Raw genomic sequence first — 23,170 nt, 5'->3', positions numbered from 1 at the left:
GACTCCCACACTCTTCCAACCTAACCACCACCCTGAGTCAGGGTGCCGTTTCTACATGCATATGCTGGTGGTGCATGCTGGGAGATGGGGGCGGCGCCAATTTGCCAGTTCTCCACACAGTAATATGATAGATAATAGAAAACAGCTTAGTGGCGCAGATGATTTTTTTTTCACGTGGTTGTGCCGCTCCCCATGTGATGCCGCCCCAGGCGGCTGTCCGGTTCACCCGTGCCAAAAACCGCCACTGGACAGATGTTTCAAAAGAGAAAATTCTGTATGTTCTGCACGACTTTCTTCCATTGAACAGTTAATATCAGTGCAGCCAAATATTGTATTTGAGAGACATTTGAGAGACAGAATAAGAGCATCCTCTTGTCATCTTGTCGCCCTGCTTCTCTATGACCAATCAGTCTCTCAGTCTGCATTTAGCTTTGGTAAAAGACCATGTCTGCTTTTGTTTGTATGAACACAAGGTATATGCTTATTCATGCAGCCTCGATGGTTTAGACTCACCCATGACATCTTGCCCTACACACACACCCCACCCTCCATCACAACAGCACACTACACAATACGTCCCTGAACATCAAAACGTTCCTCATGGGCAACAACAGTAACGATGATCATACTGTGCTGAGGTGAGAGCATGTGTCTGTGAGGATGTGTGTGTGTGTGACTGTGTGTGTGTGTGTGTCTGTGAGGATGTGTGTGAGTGTGTGAGAGAGAGAGAGTGAGGGGGGGGGGGGGGTGTTTCTTTGCATGTGAAAGACAGAGGGAGGGGAAGATGGAGGCAGCTGAGAAATAATTAGTGTTGCCTGTCATCCGAAATCTCCATGGAGATGTGTTCTGTATGCCATCTACACCTTCAGTACATAATCATGGAGACACAGGAGAGCAGGAGGCATGGCTGTGACTGCCGACACCACTTTAAGCAAACACAAGATCAACCAGACTACACTTGTGTCACCACGATAAATAGCCGTACAGTAGCTAACAGCAGCAGCAGCACTGTACAGCCTCAAACTGTGCAGCCTCAAACTGTGGAAAAGAAATGCAGATTCCACAGTGCAAGCTCTGAATGAAAATAAAAACACAAAAACAATAAGATTTCATCTTCAAGACCAGGGAGGGAAATGGATTTTATTTGTATTTCTGCATAGAAACACATGCCTACAATACATCATCCCACACGCACACACACACACGCACACACTCACATACATAACATCTGACAGTTTGACTGGGTTAAAACACACACAGTCACTTATACAATCTATAACAGGGAGATATGAAACTGATGTGCTGTGTGCTTCTCCATCACATTCGTGTTTATATACAACAGGGAAAACAGAAAAAGGCTAAAAAGGTGAATTATCAAAATAATAATCTTTCATTATTGGTTAACAGCTATTTCATGATGCATAAGCATGTCATATAGAGAGGAGAAAAGAGTTTAAAGGAATGATCCAGAAAATTGTACTGTGCTACATACGACAACTGTGCTTATACGTAATTACAGACCTCTGGGTCAGCATAGAAACAGAGTCTAATGAAGATGAAATGGACTTTCCCTTTGTTTATTAAACATAAGGCCACTATGGTAGACCATGAGGAATATATTATAAGTCACGAGTGAAAGAAACCACACTCCCTCTGCTTCTCTCTCCATGGAAACATCTAACAGGGTTTCTACACATCCAACACAACCAGAAGTGTTAAGGAACAAATCTAATTACGTTACTGCACACATTTAAGCTCCATTACTCAACATGAGGCACAAGTGGAACTGATGGCATTGCACTGTATGCATTTTTTATTTATTTATTTTTTATTTTTTACTAACGATGGTACTGAAAATCTACCATGTAATCTAATAGAGTCTACATTTGGTCCTGACTCAACCAGTAATGATGCATCAACTTTAATAGACAGACAATACTGCTCCATTGATTTTTTTTTTCTTTTGTTAAACTCTCTTATTGTACAAGGATTTACAAACAATGTGTTGCCTGAGCAGCATTCATACCAAGCTGTGTCTTGACAAAATATCTGCATGTTGTCCCTGTGGTCAGTGTTAAAAAGCAGTGGCACAACAGAAGGCAGAGACCGGATGATCAACAAAGAACTCTGGGTATGTTTGGTTGAGGATCAAACAATGATTTCAAGTTTTCATCTAATCCTAGTTCACAGTAACAGTTTCGCTGTACAAACCCATATTCACAAGTGTCTGGGTGTTCTTAAATGACAGTCAACAACATCTATGGATATATGACATTAATCCAAATGAAATTTTTTGAGGTCCAAAAAAAGCTCAAACTGACTGTTTTCTGTACATATTACTACAAACAAGAAGAGAGAAACACACAAACAAAAACTGTTGCCAGGTGGTTAAAACAGACTCACATAAGATTAAAGCCCCTGAAAAATCTTAAGCCTTCCTCTATAATGTTAAACAGTCATGACTAAATGAGGTGAAATTTGAAAATCAACATCCTATCAAGAATTTAAGACCCAGAAACTCACCTGATAAGCTTCATCAGGACTGTGTGGGTGTGTTTGATTTGATTTGGGTTGATTTGGTTTGATTGATAGCGACCGAGCTGTCATCAGATTCAGATTCAGATTCAAATCCTGATTGGTGGATGTAAATATGTCAGTTTTCCAACCTTCTCTTCAAACCAATGAGAAAAGCCCAGATGAAAACAGAAAAATATCTTGTGAAATAACCACAACTCTTCATGTAGGACCCCACTGGTCCAAAAAATGAGCTAATTGAGAAAATACATTTTCAGGGCCTTTAAGACAAGCAATGACATGTCCTCTAAATGATAAGCGTATTAACAGTAGCCAGCTCTTAAAGTACATTTTACAATGATGGATCATGCAATGCATGCAAAATGCTCTGTAACATGTAAATGAGAGAATGTATGGTTAATCTGCTTAGCAACTGATTTTCCATTACAGGGTTTGGATTCATGACAGAAACAAACAACAAAAAAGACCATGAATAAAAAAGAATCCGGTCTGCAGTTCATTCAGGAAGGAAACGAAAGTAGGGACCAGAGGTGAAGCTCTGGACAGCATGTACTCCACTGCGGGTTCATGCTTGTTCTGCTTTTTGTAGCCAATCAGCATCAGGTCAGAGTGGTGACCTCCGGCTGGGCATAGTTTCCAGTGGCAGCGAGGATGTCTTTACAGCTGTCTGTTAGGAAACACAAAGGACAGCAATATAATGAGACACAGTGACTTATGATATGAGAATGAAAGACCTAGAAAATAGGCCTGTAATATAATAGTTTTTGATGATGCGTAATGAAACTTGTCTCCTGAACAAAAGCTGACCCTCAGGCCATGAACCGGTCGAAGTAGGGCTGCAGCTAATGAATATGTCTATTATTTGTCAATCCTTTGATTGTTTTTTGATTAATCATTGTATAAAAATCTATAAAAGAAAAAATAGCCATCACATGTTCCCAGAGCCCAAGGTGAGGACTTCAAAATGCAGACCCAAAGATATTCAAATTAAAATCATATAAAACGAAGAAAAGCTGAAAATCCTAAAATTTTGAGAAGCATAACTCAGTGCATGTTTGACATCTTCACCTTCTACTAAATAATTCATCAGTTTTTAAAACTGTTGGTGATACTTTTCAGTCGATTAACTAATGGATTAATCAAATAACATTTCAGCTCGCCTTCACAAACGGAGAAATCCTGCAGATCTAAACTTCAGAGGCCAGCAGGAGACTTCACTCTGACCACCCATCTTGTTAATGGAAACCTATTAGTGGCAATCATCCAGAGGAGTCACTAGGGAACAGGGAGGCTCGTCCGTGCTCAGCAGCCTTTTTCTCTGCTCATCTTTATATCCGCCTGCTGCTTCCTCCTAGCAGCACTTGAACCGTTTGCCACACCATTATGCAGTCATTGTAAGGAAACTGAGCTGGTGGTTGTCACATCGCACTATGTGCTTTCAACAATGTGCTTTCGACCAGGACAGTGTTTGCTTTTATATGTGTAAACTGTGACAGCAAGTGCTAACACTGTCACACACTCCCTGTGAGGACCTTAATCACTTCAAATCCACCAGCATTTTGTCCCAACTGCAGGGTGGGCGACCGTTTCCTGTCTCTGATAACCATCTGAGCAGACCTGCTGCATCCATCTGTCCTTTTCTCTGTTTCCTGCCATACTGCTCTGGTGAAATATTATCCATACCTTATACAATGTAGCCCAGAAATTAACCTAACACTGTCCCCTATGGGCATAGCTCTGAAGAGCAGAGCCACGGTGCCTTAGTTTATCTCCATCTCCACCACTCAAAATGGCTGCAAATACAAAGGCAGCCTTTTGCATACTGGATAAAAACACAAGCAGGTTTTAACTTTGAATTCTGCCACAACAATTTTTGACATTGTTAGGAAACAGTGGAAGTCCACTCAAACCCTTTTTGCAGGTAATGTGCACTAAAATGTGTTGTGTATGTGTGATATTCTCCTGTAATAGACCGAGATGTCATTATCCGCATACTCACCAGATACAGAGCTCAAGATTGAATTACCCCCTCCTCTCTCTTCCAAAGATTAGTTTTGAGGTGTTCTGGCTTTACTCAGCTTTCCATTGTTTTTGTCTCAGATCAGGATCAGGAGAGAGCCCTCGCATGTCGACCTCGTGAGCTGACCAGATCATCCAGTGTATTACTAGAGGACTCAGTGTGAAATGAGGCCGGGGATGGTTTGTGTTTCTCTGTGTTTATGTCTTTCTCACTGTAACTGTGAAGCTGTAAAGTTTATATTGATAGATGGTTTCCTCTCCTGAGCATAACCACACGTCCACAAGCATCCCTTCTTCTATTTTATCTGGCAATGAGCTACGACATCTGATATAACTGAGATTGTGTGATTTTTTTTTTCAGCTGCATGTGACAACATGCCAATAACCTACAGCAGTCTACAACACTCAGCACATGCAGGGATTGACAAGGCTTTCAGGAAACACATTCAAATACAATTTCCTTGTAATGGTCTGTCGAGAAAAAAAAGGGAGGGTATATAGTCTCAAAGGAGACAAGCTACAGTAAGTGCCCCATTTATTGTTGTTTTTTCTCAACAGTGATGTGCAATTGAGCTTTGATAGACAAATGCATCGCGGTGAAGTGCAGCTTTGCAGGAAAACACCTTGAGTGTCGTTGGGCTGTTTGCAGATGGGAGTCAGGATGTTGACGGGGTGGGATGTGTGCTCAGGATGTCAGGAATGAATCCATGGCTGCCAAATATAGAGCCTCTTCTCACAAGGGGCTTTTGGGTACTTTGGGAAGCTCAGATGTGAAATCCAACAGCCACTCAGGCAGAGAGAGATGGCAGGCTACAGCAGATGTCAATTTAGAGAATTAAAGGAACAATGCTTTCTTCTTTGTGTCCATGTTACCTGCTTCAGACAGCTGCTTAAAATAGTCAAAATTACAGAATATTGGTGTTGCATGGTAAAGATTTATAGCTATAGTTAGTAATCAGAGGCAGTGTGGTTATGCTTGTACTTGAACCCTGAAATGAAGCACAGCATTGGTTCAGGCAGAAGTTGCGCTTTTGCAGTATGCTTTAAAGATATTGGCTCATTCACAGGTGTGTAGCCAGCAATATCCAATCATACTCATTCAGCTGTACATCAAGTACACAATAACGTGACCCTTTCTCACTGTTAGGCTCACGGCAACACCGTTTGCCACTGCAGCTCCCTCCTCCATCCAAATCACCTCCTTCAATGGTACTTCATGTTGTTGATTTAAATAAGATCCATGTTCATGTGCGGGAGGAGGTTCTCAGAAGAGTCTACATCGCTGCTTGGATTCAGTGAGAGCTCCATCAAACAGCAGAGCCTTTTCTACCAAATCTGTTTAAAATTTTGCCATAAATGGTCACTTCCTTAACGTAGCCCTCTCTGACAGAACTTGTTTTCTATTTCTTAAATATTAAGACACAGCAGGTTGTTTGGTACCTTGTGTGACTACTAACCCTAACCTAGCAGCGCTCTCTATAAAGCTGGTTATTCAAGAAAAGCTCTTTCACCGAGCGCACACAGACAGATGGATGATGCAATTAGTACTACAAAGCTCTTCCATTGATTTCCTTTTGATCTGCCTGGTGAATAATGACTAAAAACTGCCTTTGGTCAGTTGGAGGTTGCAAGAGAAATGGTAGAAGTTAAGGAAGGAAGTGGATACACACCCTTTTCATAACATTTTACATAACCTTTTCAGCAGCAAGCACAAAGCTTACTGTGGTGAGTCTATAGACAAATACCATACTTCAGCCATGCTAGTGGCACAGCTCTAGGGATGGTAATGTCTTTCAGACATATTTACGTATTATATCATACCATATCATACAGTACTTAACTAAAAGGATCTAAGAGTAGCAAAATTTCCTCTCCACTTTTCATTAATCCATCTAATGTGTTTTCTGGTGTGTATTTACAGCGTTGGCTGTAAGCCTGGCTGTAGATTTTTAATCTTGTAAAACCTTCCAAAAGCTGAAAGAGAACAATCATCTGTACAAAATCTGCCATCTAAAGTATTAATCAGTGAACGTGCTGATAGGTGAATTCTGTTACTTTTGGACAGAGACAGGCTAGCTGTTTTCATCAGTTTCCAGTCTTATCCTAAGCTAAGGTCTCCTGGCTGTAGTTCCATGTTTAGAGTACAAAACTGAGAGCGGTTCCGATCTCTTTATCTAACTCTCTGCAAAAAAAATATGTTAGCTAAGATAGGAACTAGCTGCAAATGGCTAAATCCTGGTCCTTGACTAACAGAACTTCCTTGAAAACATTGTTTAATTCCCAGACAGTCCAGTCAAGGAAACACAAAATACTTGATATACAGAAGCAACTTTGAATTTTGTCAGGGAAATGAACTGAATCCACAGAACAGCTACAATGCAGCAAGAATGCAGTACAACGCTGCAAACAGTAAATGTGAATATTCAGGTACACAGTGACATGTATGTAACATACCAGTATGGACAGTGGGGTCTCCAGAGGTCAGGAGGAAGCAGGTGCCCTCTTTTTTAGTCTTGTCTCGCCCTCGGGTGCACCGCAGGGACCACTTTTCACTGGGGGAGAGCGGCTGGGTCAGGCTGCAGCCTTCCTCTTCTGAAAGGGCCACATTTGCATCCCCATTCTGTTTGGAATCTGACAGGACGACAAAAACACACCGCAACGTAAATGCCAAAGCTTTTACTGAGCCTCCCCCGAGGGCCTAGACAAAGGGAGAGGTATATTGCATCAAATCCATATTTTTCTGTGATGAAATTCAATTTGACTGAGATGTTATAAGGAGTAATTTGATCCCGGTGTGTTACTGTCTTTATGACTAAGTGTGGTTCATCTGTCAAAAACTGAAAAGCCGCAGAAACTGTAAGACTGGAAACACAGTTTTGTTGATGTTACTATTAGGCACCAGACTAATCAAACATTCATAATGTGGGCTCTAAAAGATGAATGATCTGATTAAATGAACAGGTTAAAAACACAATATTTCTAAATTAAAAATCTCTATACTATAAATAAATACAATAAAATGTTTACATAAGCTTAAAGGGTGAGTTCACCCAAATTACAAAAAAAGCATCTTCTCACTAACCTCCAGTGCAATTTAGCAATGCAGACAGCTTTGGTTTTATTTGCTCAGGTTTTGAGAGAGTCCACACTAAGGTTTCTTCCTAAATACAGTGGAAATATGTTTGTGCTGTTCACAGACTTGAAGTAATGTTAATATTTATGTGGTGGAAAGTGAGTTTTGTGGATTATTCTATTTCTGGAAAGAGACATTACTGTTTGAATTTGAATGCCACAAATATCATCTCCTTTGTATTGGATTAGAGGCAGAAAACCTGAGAGTGAAAGCCTCAGCATTTAAAACCAAAACTATCTGCATGGCTGCACACCACAAAAAGTAGGTGAGAAAATATTCTTCTGTGATTTGAGAGAACTGATCCTTAATTATTGCATTGCAGTCTGACCTGAACGGTTCCTGATGACACTCTCTTCAACAGCAAGTGGACACGTGTCGCTCTGCGTGCTGTCTCTGTGTGAGTCCGTTTCCGACTTCATAAACGAGGCCGAGTCAGTCGGAGCGTCTGGGTTCGGGTTGTGCTTCTTCTTCTTTTTAGGCAGCTTCTGTTTGGCCATCGCCAGCGAGTAGTACATCCCAAAATTATTGACGATGACAGGGACCGGCATGGCGATGGTCAGCACCCCAGCCAGTGCGCACAGCGCCCCCACCATCATGCCCAGCCACGTCTGTGGGTACATGTCTCCGTAGCCCAGTGTCGTCATGGTAACCACTGCCCACCAGAAGCTGATGGGGATGTTCTTGAAGTGTGTGTGGTTGGAGCCCGTGGGGTCGTCGGGCATGGCTCCGATGCGCTCTGCGTAGTAAATCATGGTGGCGAAGATGAGTACGCCCAGTGCCAAGAAGATGATGAGCAGGAGGAATTCATTGACACTGGCCCTCAGTGTGTGGCCCAGCACACGCAGGCCTACAAAGTGCCGCGTCAGTTTGAAGATCCGGAGGATCCGAACAAACCGCACCACTCGGAGGAAGCCCAACACGTCTCTGGCCGCTTTGGATGACAGACCACTCAGGCCCAGCTCCAGGTAGAAGGGCAAAATGGCCACAAAGTCAATGATGTTGAGTGAGTTCTTGATGAAGACCACCTTATTTGGGCAGCAGATGATACGCACCAGGAATTCAAATGTGAACCAGATCACACAGATGCCCTCTACCAGGGTGAGGATGGGCTTGGTCACCATCTCACTCTTCTCTACCTCCCGTGTGCTGTTGCCCTCGACAACCTGAACCGTCCGGTTCTTCAGTTCATTGAAGGCTTCATGGGTCTCCAGGCAGAAGGTGGTGATGGACACCAGGATGAAGAAGAGAGAGGCAAGTGCAACCCCCTGGATGAGATGAGATGAAACAGTTAGTCAGCGATAATCAGCACAATGTTATGTCTTCCCACAATTAATAAGCAATCAATGCTGTGTTTATCATACTTTGAGATCTTGTGTGGTGTAAGAGCTCCCATTAAAACCTTTGTCTGCAGGATGTGTGTCTCCTGCAAACCATTTTTCAGCCCACACCACATATAATTATATTAGAAAATTTCTGTTATCTGCAAACTTTACAGTGGCACAGAGAAAAAGGCACGGATACACCAACACAGTCTGTTAAACCACATGTTTTAAGGGCTTATTTCCTGCCAGAGGCAGTGAGTGTCAGGTGATTGACAGTAAGCAAAGACTAAGCTAATGAACACACTGATATGAGACCACTTAACTCAGGCACAAACAAATATGATGAGAGACAAACTTTGACAGCACCAAAAAAAAGGGATGTAAGTTTATTGTGATGGATCATTGTTTGTGTTTTGGCTTTGCATGTACAAGAATGAATGGTAGAAAAAAAAACCCAGGAGAGAAAACGAGCTTGGATATCTAATTGTGCTGACTGTGTGCAGGGAAACCAGAAGGGATAATAATAAAGGAGAGGGGAGACTCTGACCACTGTGACAAACCTACAAAATACCAGCATTTTTCTTTCAAACTGAGCAGCAGGTGGCCCCAATTTCGGAAGAAAAAGCAACACAATAACCAAGATTAGATAAATGCAGCAGCAATTGGAGTGGAAAAGAATTTATCAGCTCTATTTAAAAGGAACATATTTCTTATACTGAATGTAAATTGCAGCCATTCTGTGCTATTGACAAAGAGAAGCATCAGATTCTCACCTTCAGCAAATGTTTGCCTTTTTTGGTTTGCCTTTTATAATGATCAGGAGACAACCATCTTGTGAATTTATCGACCAATCATTGCAGTTTGGTTTTAATACTGATAAGTTGACAATTTTGCAATTAAAGGTCATATCAAGACGGTACGAGTTCAAGTTTGGTTTTTAGCTCCTGATATATGGCCTTGAAAAAGACAGGTGCAAAGATCCACTACAGTAAAAACAGTTTTTTCCCTGAAACCAGTGCAAACATGAATTGTTAAGCTCACAAAATCAGAACTATTTCATGTTATCATCATTAAGTATGAATCATGCAGTCCATAGTCTACTTATGCTATTGCTTCATTGTGACATCCTGTTGCTGGCCAAGATAGATTTCATTGTTGGGACTGTCCACAGGAGAGCCAGGACAATGTTCTCAAAAAAACACTCCAATTTCAAACCAATTACTCTCATGAACACAGAGACTGAATCATGCTGAGAGAAAACGTGATTCCATTAACATGAGGCCTGCCAGTTACAGACAGCAGGGGGCGTTCACACAGCGCCAACACTGTGTGAACTGACTTACCAAACCAGCCATGGGGCTCCTGTGCCTGTCTTTCAAACATATCAGGAAGAAAACAGTCTTATGATTAAAGGAAAAATTTGGTTAATTTTTGGTAAATCTGGCAACAACACATGTCATAGAGGGTCCACAGCCACAGTCTGTGCTCAAAAAGAAGAGAGGGAAGTGAAAAGAAGAGCAGAGCCTCTGCAGGCACAGAACAGCAAGGGATGAAGAAGAGACTGTGGACAATGAGCTGAGTCATGAAAGACTCACAGTACATTCACCTGCCCTGTTGTAAGGTTTATCAGACATGTTTCAGAGATGGTAACATTTCCTTTTCTGGTTCCCACTAATACTAATACTAATACTAATACAATGTCAAATCAAAGCAGAATGGCTAATGAGGTTGAACCACTTTTACAATTCATGCGAGGTAAGCTGAATGATGTGGCTGCATGGCACTCACCTGATCCAGCACAATGGCTGTGCCTGTCTGTGTTTGTGTTAACATTGTGTGCTTACTCATACCCGATCCGTCTTTATTGTTTACTGAAGCCCGGACAAATTGTAATGCCTCTCAAACCTTTCTAATCTTCCAGCTGGATAAATATGTACCTGTGCCTCGCATGCATATAGCCATTTTCTCTCCCTCCGGGGCCTCTCACATATCAGTCAGCTTTATAGTGTTTGGGTCTGTGATTAGAAAAAACAAATAAAGTATATAATGTTCAATGGGGACACTAATTCACAGTGGAACAAACAAAATAAATAAGAAGTTTATGGAGTTGGAGGAGTAAGAACTGGCTGCTTGCAGTTTAAGCTCAAAACAGCGAAAACTGAGATGCTTCACACATGTAAAGATACAATACATGTCTGTTCACATCTCTATTTTGAACCCAGATAATGCGCAGCTTTCTACCATAACAGCCATGTCCCTGAAGAGCTCTGAGGCACTCACAGTTCTGATCCCCTGAGAAGACGAGGACTGAACCCGCAGGACAAGAGGGAAGGCCGTGAAGCCTCAGCTCTGCCCCAGGAGGGGCTCAGAGTCCCCCCTGTTGCATGGACACAGTTTCCCTGAACATCACCAGGGCTAACTGCATGGCGTGCAAGTGTGTTACAGTACTGAGTCACGAGGTGCAGCACAAGACAAACAGCATAAATTGAGGGTGGATTAGCGACTGATTCAGCACATTTCAGCAGCAAAAGCTGAGGATTGTAACCATGTAAAAGAACATATGCATTAATAAAATCAAGATTTTTCACTCTGGGAACTCAAACAGAAAATGCAGCTGCTAGTCAACAACACCTTTTCTTCTTTATCTTATCTCTGTATTCATAGGAGTTAGTTTAAAAATGTAAAAACAAGTGGTAATAATCAGAATTTTAAGCAATGTTTAAGGTATTGTATTTCTAAATCCTGTCCTTAATCACTTACAGACTGTTTTTTCTTCTGAAATTTTAATGTGTTTCAATAACGCTGAATTTGTTTGAACAGCATTTTTGAACAAAAATGAAGTACTAATTTACTTGCATCCACAGTTTATATACAGCAGATATAAAATATGTTTTCAGTGGGCCCTCTCATCCATGATTTCCTATCCAGACAAAGGAGCCAAATATTCAGTCAGAGCCAGACAATTAAGGTGGTCCACCAAGCCCCTGTTGCAGCACCTCAGTGAGACAAATTCCAAAGTCAATAAATAATAAATGAGCCCAGTTTTTCATCAACTCTCTCTGGACTCCCAAGCTCCTCTGTGGATTCTACTCTTGTTGCACAACAGGCGTGAATAATATAACCTGAATGGTGGAGTTTTGTGTAAAAATGTTGTTTGTGATAACGCAACCTGTCTCACCTCCCAACCTGCAACAAATCAGCAGGTTGTACATACTCACTCCTGCACCTCCAATGTTTCCTACAATCATGTCTTAACATAATAATCTGTTATTTGACAACTTTGCCTAAATACTGTAAAAAATTAACAAAATTATCAGGATACGTTCAATCAAAGAATAAGTAAACAAGACTAACAGGCCTTCGAACCAAAACTCGAGTTTGACATTATGAAGTTTGGATAGTTAACTTAGGCTTGAGAGCAGAGCCACACGTCAACCACACTCATCACCTGGCAAGCCTACGTATACGTTGTTAACCCGCCCTCCCCTTTCCCTCTCCCTATCCATTCACCTGTCCTATCTCCCATCTCTCCCTTTTCCAGGTACTGTCTAGGGCCTATAATTGGATCAGCTGTCCCAGTGCTCTCCTCCTCCCTTCATTAAATCCAACAGCTTCTTCGTCCCATATTCCTCCCCCTCCTCACATCCATTCATTCATCCTTAACATCCAGTACTTTCTCATTTCATGAAACCTTTAATCACACATTGCTGTGTCATGGTCCTTTTCAGTGAAGAGCAGCAAGTGAGGCTAAACTATAAACAATTACGATTTGAATATGTTAAATTATCACTAATCAGTGTTAATTACCACTTCTGTGTGTGTGAATGCAAACCTCTGTAAGTAAATTACTGAAACAACGGAGCAAAAATGGGTTCAAAAGCCTTAATAAACATTTCCATTGTGTCATTTCTAAAAATTCAATTTCTTTTCTCCTTTCACTTTTATGCACAAGTCCTTGCTTGCTACAGGGGTTTTTAACTGAACATGGGTGCTATTCATCACCAGTCACATCTCTGTATTGGTCTCATACACCTATTCATATTAAATCCAAGTGACATTAATCATTTTGGTGACTATAAATAAATTCTTGCAGCTGAACACATTATCACATTCTCCTGACTGTGACAAAAACACAGTCTCCTGTACTGAGTTCGGGTGTGAGAAACCAACAAACCAGCAGCCACCGAACAAAACCTGTGAGTCCCGCTGCTGCTCAGATGCTTGTGATGAGCCTAACAGGTCCTGACAGCGTTCAGTTTACTCAAATGCCAAACGGTTTATCCCAGAAGTAAACAGAGCTGGGCCTCTGCAGCCAGGGGCACCTCTGCAGGGAAGGTGCTGGAGGTCCTGGCACACACAAAGACAATTTGCTCTGCTCATAAAAGGCTCAGCCTGAAAGTCTAACAATAACATGAAACAGCCTGACCTCACACCTGTGTGTGTATGTGTCGGTGGGAGGCTGCACGACTGCCACTTTGCTTGCTGAGAGTCTTTTTTTGGTTTGCAGCGAAGTGTTTGTCTCTCTGGCTGTTTGTACTTTGATTATTTGCCTGTGTCCATGTCTGCACATCTTTGTCGTGTTCAATAAATCTCTTAGCATTTAAATGTGTCTGTATAGTTTATTTAAGGCCTAACACAAAGGGAGACCACAATATCATGTTTACAGCACAGTAGTGGAAACTTTAAACGCTGTCACAGTGTTGGACTGATTACCGCAATGTGTCTTTGCCACCACAGAGTGTTTCCATGTTGGTCTGCTGAGCCGGCTGATGTTATACAAGCAAGAATCATTATGAAGCCAAATGAATGTTAACATGGCGCTTTTGATTTTTCATTTCTTGGGCATGAAAATATAGCATAACAATATATCAATCTTGCTGAGGGTTTAAGCTGATACAAACACTAAATAACATTATATATATATCTTATTCATTATTTGGATACTGTATGTATGGTCTTGTCTGTTCATTTTTGTGGTTCTGTGATGGTAGATTTGCCTACTGGGGATTAATAAATTTATAACTTAAATTTTTGTACAGTAAATTTACTGTACTTTCGTGGGATTTGTACAGTATATTATTTTAATATTTCAGTTTTATGTTGTTCCAAGTCAGAGAGACAAATGTTTTACTTTTACCTCACCACATTCGTTTGATAGCTGTAATTCTTAACAAGCCTGATAATCCCCCATTTAATTTATTCTATTTGAATCAAGAAAAAAGTTTGAATTGTGGGTGGTGGTTCAGAGGGTCAGGCTTATTCCTGGTGACTTGGCAGATTTTTTAAGATTTTACATACAAAACATATGATAAACATATTCATACATGCGTGCATATAGATGTATACTTATATTTTGTTATTACAGAACTGTTAATTTTACTTAAATCTGCAGTATTTGATTTAAGCTTTAAACACAACACTAAGGTATTATCACTTAATGGAGATGAAGATGATGAACATCCAGCAGACATGGATCAACATTAGCATTCATCTGGATTCATCTGGCCACTTGATGAATCGGTCAAATGCTCACTCTATTTTTAGCTCTGTTTTTGGTCTCTACCAGCTCCTGAGGTAAATATCAGTAGCTGCTCTGTAGCTGCTAAATGCTCCACTGTGTTCACCAGCTTGTCACTAACTGTGTCTGCCTGCTGTAGCAGGAAACAATTTCGTAATATTTCTCTGTGACTTCATCACTACGAGCGCCACGCTTCACATTACATACACATTTGATCCTTTGTTAATATACTCATTATAGCTGCTTTAAGGATCTGAACACTGTGTCCAACACTGATGATTTATATAAATGATGGTACCACTGATATAAAAATTCTCCGAGCATTGTACCTACAGGAGCAGAGCTTAATAAAGCCTTGGATGAAATGTTGTACCGCTTTGATGCCAAAAAGACATCGATTCAAGGTCATCTGGTGTCAGTGCGCAGACAGCGCAGAGGTCCCCTAAGGGGACGCCTGCCCAGTCTCAGCTGGGAAAATCAGAGCAGGAGGGAACGTGACAGGACACTCAACAGGCAGCAGGTTGCAAGTTAGTGTGCAGCAGCTGGGGAGTCCCATCACGGCTATCACCTCCAGCTGTTCAGCATCACGCCCTGTTACTAACATAGACACGCTATATGCAAGGACCAAAACAACAAGCCTTCTGAGCTGTCAGCAGCTGCAGAGCCGATAAGAGCAGCCTCTGCTGATTTTTTCTTGGAATTCACGTCATACTGATTTATGTTTGGGAGTCACAACACTTGAGGATGGAGGAGACGCAATGTCCACTACTCAACCTCTCAGCTGTGCCTCTCCCATGTATCTATATCATACTGTACTGAAGAGTGAGGACCGCAGCAGCATCCAAACACAGGATGTGCTTTCCAGAGCAGATCTGAATGCTGTAGCATCAGTCCAAATTCAGTTCATGTCTGCTCTGAATTAAAAAACACCACTTAACCTGCTTGGCCAATCTTTTCCACGAATACACTGTTATTTCAGTTTTGTCATTTCAATTAAATGCCTCTAATTCACATTATTTATTTTATCAAGGAAACATTTAAACATTTCTTTCCAAAGGGCTTTTAACAAGGGAAAATTACACAGACACATGCTGGTTAAGCTGCAGCTCAAATACCAACAGTCCACATCACTGATAATTGCTCTTTGGTTTGTGTGGAAGAAAGATGATATTTTCACTAATGTGTATCTATTGATTTTTTTTTTTTTTTTTTGTCTGCAAAACAAAGTCTGCAACTCCTTTCAAACTTTATGATGCATCCGAAGATCTCGCCGCAACGCAGCCGATCTATTTTCAGCAAACAGCTTAGAACCAAGCAGAATAAACAACCAACATAATCACACAGGATTACATCCCTCCTTCACTGAGAATTCAGCGTTATAAAAGTCTCCTTAACGAGGCTGTGCTGCTTTGATGATGTGTGAAAAAATCAAATCCTGTGTTCCATTCACAGAGCAGCAGCGAGAGGCGTCAGGGCTGTGAAAGCTGGGCCCAGAGGAATAAGTTCAGCTCAAAACACTCCTTTATTATTTATCAGCAGGGTGTCACACTGAGACAATATGTGAGGTGTGAGAATATGTGTGTTCATCATCAGCAGTAATCAAAGAAACTTACTGAGAGACACTAACCAACATTTTCCTTTTTAAATAAACGTTAATTGTTTGTTGGACATTGTCTGAGCTTGCTGAAACAGAAGTGAGGTCTTGATGAACATGTGGTGAAACTACTAATATTTCAGGTGAACACCAGAGTAATTCCCTGATGACAAAAGGTGAGATGTCAATCTAATAATAATAATAATAATAATAATAATAAGTCTGAATGTAAATGTCAATGGACCAGAGCATCTAATAGAATTTAATAGAAAAAGAGCTTTTTATATAGTCAAATAGATTGGTTATTGGACATGTATACTCCAGATAAGACTTATCAGACCAAAAGAATACCACATCAGTCAATCCCTTGGTCTCATAACAAAGATAAATTGATTTCTTCCTCTATGTGGGAGAAAATACGCTTCTCTTTTCTGTGGGAAAGGCAGCTTTAATTGCTCACCACTGATAACAAGCTGCAGCCCATTACCACAGTGGTGATTAATTACAGGCAGCAGGGCTGAGGAATTAATGAAATTTTGCATTAGGGAAGACCGAACAGAGTTATCTGGTCTGGGCTTAATGTTAATGTCAAGTCTAACTTGTCACGTGTAAAAAAAAACTGAGATTACAAAGCTCGGTGCTGTATCAGGGCCACGGAGCTCTACAGGTGTTCATTTTAATTAACCTCATGTTTTTCATACATGTTATAGTTTTGATAGCAGTACTATTAAAACAATAATGAGTGTTTTTGATTGCTTTGGCTCTGTCCTTTAACAAACTGGGTTCAAAATGAAACCATCACAATGAGGTTAATATTCTGACTTGAAAGTTGTTTGAGGGAGATTGCGTCCAGAACCTGTGGCTCACCCTGTTGTTGGCAAGAAAGCATTTATAGACAAATATTAATTATGATGACTTAATAGTGAGTTTATCTTACAGGTCACTAACATTGCGACCTGTATATAACAAGACTAAGAGTCTATGCTCCGAGCTAAATGCTGACGTCATAGCATTAACATGTCTACAATGAAAATGCTGATATTAAGAAAGTGTAATGTTTGTCATGTTCACAATCTTAGTTTAGTGTGTTAGCATGCTAATATTTGCAAATTATCAATAAACACAAAGTAGAAATGAGGATGATGGGAATGTTGTGAGTTTTGCAGGTCATAAAAAAGTATGTAAGGACTGATGATTTGGTCTGATGATGGCAAGAAAAGCTTGGGGATCGAAAGAGTTAATACAATCCATCTTGGAGGAGCTGTAAATTTCTGTACCAAATTTCATGACAATCCTTTCAATAGATCCTAAGACATTTAACTAAAAAACATATATGTCAACCTCAGTAGCACTAGAGTAAAGGTCAGAGGGTCATTAAAATCTGTACAAAACTACAATGCATCTAAGAATTTGTTGAGATATTTCAGCCTGGTGGATCAACTGACTGTCATCCATGGAGCCGCTAACATGATCAAAAAAGGCTACAGGACATAATGTTAATCTGATGTGGACGTAAACAAAAGTCAGCACTTTAAACTCATACTCAATGTTCCATTTCAAATTCAAAGTGTGATGGAGTACAAAGCCATTACTGTTCTATTACCTCCTGACTGCACTGTGCGTTAAAGCTGTTGCACTCACTGGAGGAGCCGCATATGGTCCTCTTATGTCTGTGATTTGTGAGTGGTGCCATCATTAGTATAAAGGTTTCATGTGCTGACTTTCACAGAGCTGCACCTCCAGTCTTGGCTGATCCTGATGAGGATGTGGCTTAAATGATGGACAGATTAACTTCCCTCCGGCTTTCAGGAATCACATTACCTGAGATGAGCACGGAGGCTCTTTGAAACAAAAAGGCCATCAAGGTAACGTGAGTCCCTCAAAATGCTCTCTGCATCCTTTCAGAACGTGCAAAGAACAAAAATAAGTATACATTCATCGGCTGGAGAGGAAATAGAAAACATTACCACCGGGGCGATATGGATCCGCCCTCACTCATTCTAAGTACATATTCTTCCAGAAAAATTCACATCCATGCTTCTGTTTTTTTCAAAGAACTTAATTTTGCCAAATCAATTCATTTACAAATATTCAGTGGTGAGAGACAGGCGTGATTAACTGGCAGGCACAGCACGGGTCATCTTCAGATGGCACCAACGCAGTGGCAGCTGTGACTCAGAGATGTCGGCTGTTCTGCTGTGACAGCCTGCAAATGCCACCTGGACAAGAAGCTAAAATAAACACTATCTGTAGTGTGACTGGCATGCAATAAGAACATTATACTTGTGCAACACTGTGAGAGTCTCTGAATAGACCATTCAGCTCCACGAGCAGGCAAACAGAAACTACAATGGCCATGAGCCTCTCTCCATCTAAACTAAATGTATTTTTTCTTTTTGACTGAGAAAAGCTCCTGGCCCTTTGCCTGAAAACTCTATATAACTGCTACAGCGACACCCGATACTTGCTTTCACGTTTACTTCACTAAGCACTCTGCTTTTGTTGCTGAGCCATTAGCCATAGCACACAGCAGGATGATATCCCCCGTGGAAGTAATGAGAGCAAATTGATTTTAATTTACAACACAGCAACATTTTATCCATGCAACAAACAGAAGTGTATCTTGTTCATCATGATAGAATTAGAATACGTAGGTAATAAAAGGTAGGTAAAAAAAGCTTAAGCTGTGACATGATGTAGATCTTTGCATAAAATATTATTCAAAAATGAGGAGAAATCTCCGAAAAATGCAGCAGAGGTCAAAGGGCGACATCCAATTAAGTTTCTTAATGTTGTTTTAAATGGATGATTTGTTTATTTTTCTCTTGAATCCATTCAGACCATTTTCTCCTGTACAATATACAGTGTGATTTACTGTACATGGATGTGTGCTCCTGCAGCCTTTCAAACACTTGTGTTTTGAGGACTTTCAAGTGCAAACCTTGAACAGGATGTGTGGGAACACTTCACCAGGGCTGTATTTCAGTCATGAAGCAGAATTTCCTCTATTTTCAGTATTTTGCTACAATTACATAACATATATTTACATCACAACTAAAAAAAATGGCTATTCACATTATTGAACAGTTGTCTGGAGAGAGTTCAGGCCCCAAAATGCATTGTAAGGGGAAAAAAGAAATTGTCTGCTTCACCTGTGGAGCTGAACAGATAAAAGTTTCATCTTTTGCAATTATTAAAAACAAATGTGCGAAGTGATGGGTAAGATCCTGCCAGATCCTGCACTCATAGCATGTTTTCAGAAAACCTAAAGAATCTAAAGAAACATGGTGAAATATAGGATCAAAGCGATCAGCTGACCAATTGATTAGGTGATCGACAGAAAAATAAAACTATTTTTTAGTTTTTTAGTTAGTTTTTATCAAATGCCAAAGATTCTCTGGCTCCAGCTTCTCAGATGTGAGAATTTGTCACATATGATGAAGATGTGATGAGATTTGAGGATGCCTTGGAAGATAAACGTTTTCACTATTTTCTGACATTTTACAGACAAAGCGATTAATTAGAAATAATTGTTGTAGCCCTAGTTCGGTATAAAGGATTTTCATATGCTCTGTGTCTGTAATTAGTGCTGATATTGATGGTCCTAATGTTTAGTTTGTGTTGAAACTGTTTTAAGGATGTGCTGATTCACCTTTATGATTATTTTGGAGGATGTAGTTTGTGGTGCCGCTGCACCTGGCTGCAGAGGTTTGCTCCCAGTCAGCCACAAAAGCATTAATGAGTTCAGCCACTGATGTTGGACGAAAAGGCCCGGCTGGTAGTCGGCACTATAGTTCATCCCAAAGGTTGAGGTCAGGGTTCAGGCCAGTGAAGTTCTTTTACACCAAAATGGGATAATAATTTCACTGTGTACCTAGTGCACAAGGGCAATGTCATGTTGAAACAGGACTGGGTGGCCACATACTTTTGGCCATACAGTGTATGTGCCACCGGCCATGACTTTTGTGATATTCACTGGTGATCATAAAGTTGTGTGTTGCCCAAGGGTCTGTAAGATTTTCCTTTTTTTTTTTTTTTTAACTTTTGTTATAAAGTCAGCAAATTAGAGAGGATGTTAATTGTGCTCCTCTTTTCACAGCGTTCTCCTTCAGTTCCTGTTTAATCCCTCTATGTTCCTGGAAACACTATCAGTGAAACAGATGTGAAGATATCAGCTGTTGCCTGAAAGGAGACGTGTCTATACAAACAACCACATCAAGCCTCAACTCAGAGGAAAATTCCTAGACGTGTTTCAAACTCTTCAAAAATGAATGGATATCAGTGTTTCCGTGATCAAAAAAAAAAAAAAGATTTTATACAAACAAAAACATCAGCACCGTTTCAGACCAATGTGGACTCAACTGAAATCGGGATTACAGGACACTTGTCTGACTTGTACTGATTTGACAGCAGGTTGTTGCTATTATTTCATGTTTTCATTGTTTTATTGTTGTTTCACTGTGTTAATATTATGTTCCCAGAACGACTCAGTGACTAGTACAGACAGTGAGTGAACTGTCCTGAAGAAATAAAGTAAATGTAAATTAAACTGAGCGTCTGACTCCTCAGATCAGAGTGAGATTAAGGCCAGAAATCACGCTAAAACATCTGATAGAAATCCTGACTGTGTCACTTTTCAAGTGTTGAAAAGCTTAACTTGAAAAGTGTTGATACAAACACAGATAGTTCAGACACGTCACAACAACGAGACTTCACTGTTGTACCTGTGGCCGTCGCAGGCTGATTGGCTCAGCCTCGCGGAGACACCTGTTGATGAAGACATGTTCGCCTGTTTTCCTAAATGGAAAATCTCTTGCAAGCTTTTACGGTCTCACACTGACATATGGCCACTAAAAAAAAGAAAACCCAGTGAACTCACCCTGGCTGCTTTAGAGGAGTACGGGTCGTCAAACAGGGCCCAGATCTTCGGCTGCCAAACTTCACAACAGCCTCTAGACCTATCTGGACAGTCCTCGATGCCGAACCGCCTTGGCATATCTCTCTCGTCGTCAGTGTCGTCTGGGTTCGGCGGTTCAAATATCTCCAGGGCCTCCTCCGCGTCCCGGTGCTGCCGGTAGGTCATCCAGCAGCACGGCTCCACGTCGGTCTCGTCTATCCCCCAAAACGCCAGCTCCTCCTCGAAGAGCGGACCGCACACGTCTGCCGGGCAGTGCAGCTTGCCGGTCCGGTAATAGTTGAGCACGTAGGCGAAGATGCCCGGGTGTCTGTCGAAGAAGAACTCGGTGGCACTCGGGGGCGCAGAGTCCGAGTCGGTGCTGACCTGCGTGTCCGGGTCTGCCAGCCACGCCAGGCGGGTCCCCGGCAGGGTCCTGAGGGTGCTCTTGTAGGTTTCATGTCGAGTGCCGCCCACGTTGATGATAATTTTGTCCGAGTCTTCCCCTCTGGCCATCTCCTCTTTCAGACATGATTTAGACGGAGGTTTGTTGCCTGACTTGCGCCCTCGGTAAGTCGAAACACACACCGAGCTAATCATTTAGAAGCAGAGACCTTGTGGCTGTTCGCCTCTCCGTTACAAACTGTAAAAACAAAAATAATCAAAAAATGAACGCAAAGTGCGCCCTCATTTCAGACCCCGGTCCTTATGATGGCCTGCGTGGGTCATTTATCCAAACTGTAACGATCCAGACAGCGCCAAAGTGAGACGCTCAAATAAAACCACCTGTTACAACTCAGTCTGGTGCCACAAAAATGCAGGTAGGCTATGTGTGTTTTTAGATGTTGTCGTCGAACAGATTGCACAATGTGACTTAAACTGATGCCTCCAGATGTTGCACTTATTTTCCGTCCATGAACACAAGGATGCTGCTCGTTAAAAAAGGAAAGAGAGAAAGGCAAAAGAATATTGGCTAATTACGCACGGTAGTACAGGCCTGCAGCATGAACCACTGAGCCTGAAGTAACGTGTCACTCCTCACACCTTTCAAACAGATCTTATCCAAATGCTTCAACGCCAAAATCCACAACTATTCCTCCACAACTTTTTCTCTTCTGCACACGAGACGAAGAAAGCTGAGATGGATCCAGTGGCGCGTTTAATCATGCACTGAAATATCCCAGCAGGTCTTGCTGCTGAAAAAAAAAACGCTCAGCTCTCGCGTGCCAGATGTGGGGTTGTTTTCCAGCTGGGGAACTGTTGCTTCTCCACAAGTAGCCTGTCTTCCCTTAGCGACACAGCCCGGTTGGATGGTGCGCTCAACAACAGGCTCCACAGGTTAACTCTTTGGCTGCTGGCGGAGGTTGGCGCATTATTGAACCACTCCCTCTAATTAGACCGAGAGGATGGGCTGATGAAGTGTGCATCCTTCCGTGTGTGTGTGATGAGAGCAATAAGTCGGCTGTTTCATCAATCTTTAATTTGCTTTCTTTCTTTCTTTCTTTCTTTCTTTTTATTGTAATGCTGTACATTTCCAGGTCTGGGTCATCATGGGAACATGCTGACTTGTACTGCGGTATCAATATTTTTTTTAAATAGTATAGCTGCAAATTTAATCATGAGTCATGTAGTACAAACACCACTGAGCACACTACCTTTCACTGCATAGCTATTGCATTGGATTGGTTTAGGTTATACAGGTGTTGTGAGGGACATACTGTACTTGGACCCACTGACTGAAGGAGTGGTACCACTATATAGCTATAAGACCTGCACAGAAACAACTACTAATCTTCATCTTCAGTGGCCAGGTTGACTGAGAGATCCAGGTGTGATTATTATTATTATTATTATTATTATTATTATTATTATTATTATTATTATTATTATTATTATTATTATTATTAATAAGAAACTATAAGTTTGATCCAACAGGTAGTTCTGAATTCTACAATGTTTATAAAATTCTTGGTGTTGCTGACACAGCCTAATATTGCCACCTAGCGGATCCTGCAGTGAACATCATGTTTAAACCAGGTTAAAGTGAGCTGTTCGATCAGTAAAGATTATGATCATCACTCTTGGAAAGGGTGGTCATATGCTTCACTTAAAAACCAATTCAATAAATATGTAAAATACCCATTACAAGCAAAAG

At 41.2% G+C, this 23,170-nt stretch overlaps 1 protein-coding gene across 1 annotated transcript; it reads right to left on the bottom strand.

Annotated features, from left to right (window-relative positions):
- Positions 1 to 1,863: 1,863 nt before the first annotated feature.
- Positions 1,864 to 22,271, bottom strand: kcnc4 (potassium voltage-gated channel, Shaw-related subfamily, member 4). Its single transcript, XM_041058385.1, has 4 exons — positions 21,001 to 22,271; positions 8,016 to 8,952; positions 7,009 to 7,185; positions 1,864 to 3,202 (listed from the first exon to the last, which is right to left on the bottom strand). The coding sequence occupies exons 1-4, from the start codon at positions 21,613 to 21,615 to the stop codon at positions 3,135 to 3,137; spliced, it is 1,797 nt and encodes a 598-aa protein (XP_040914319.1). The 5' UTR covers positions 21,616 to 22,271; the 3' UTR covers positions 1,864 to 3,134.
- Positions 22,272 to 23,170: the final 899 nt, after the last annotated feature.

Source organism: Toxotes jaculatrix, chromosome 2 (genome assembly GCF_017976425.1).
Source record: "Toxotes jaculatrix isolate fToxJac2 chromosome 2, fToxJac2.pri, whole genome shotgun sequence".
Classification (NCBI taxonomy): Eukaryota; Metazoa; Chordata; class Actinopteri; family Toxotidae; genus Toxotes; species Toxotes jaculatrix.
Note: the sequence above shows the minus strand (reverse complement) of the source record. Positions and strands in the feature narration are given on the sequence as shown.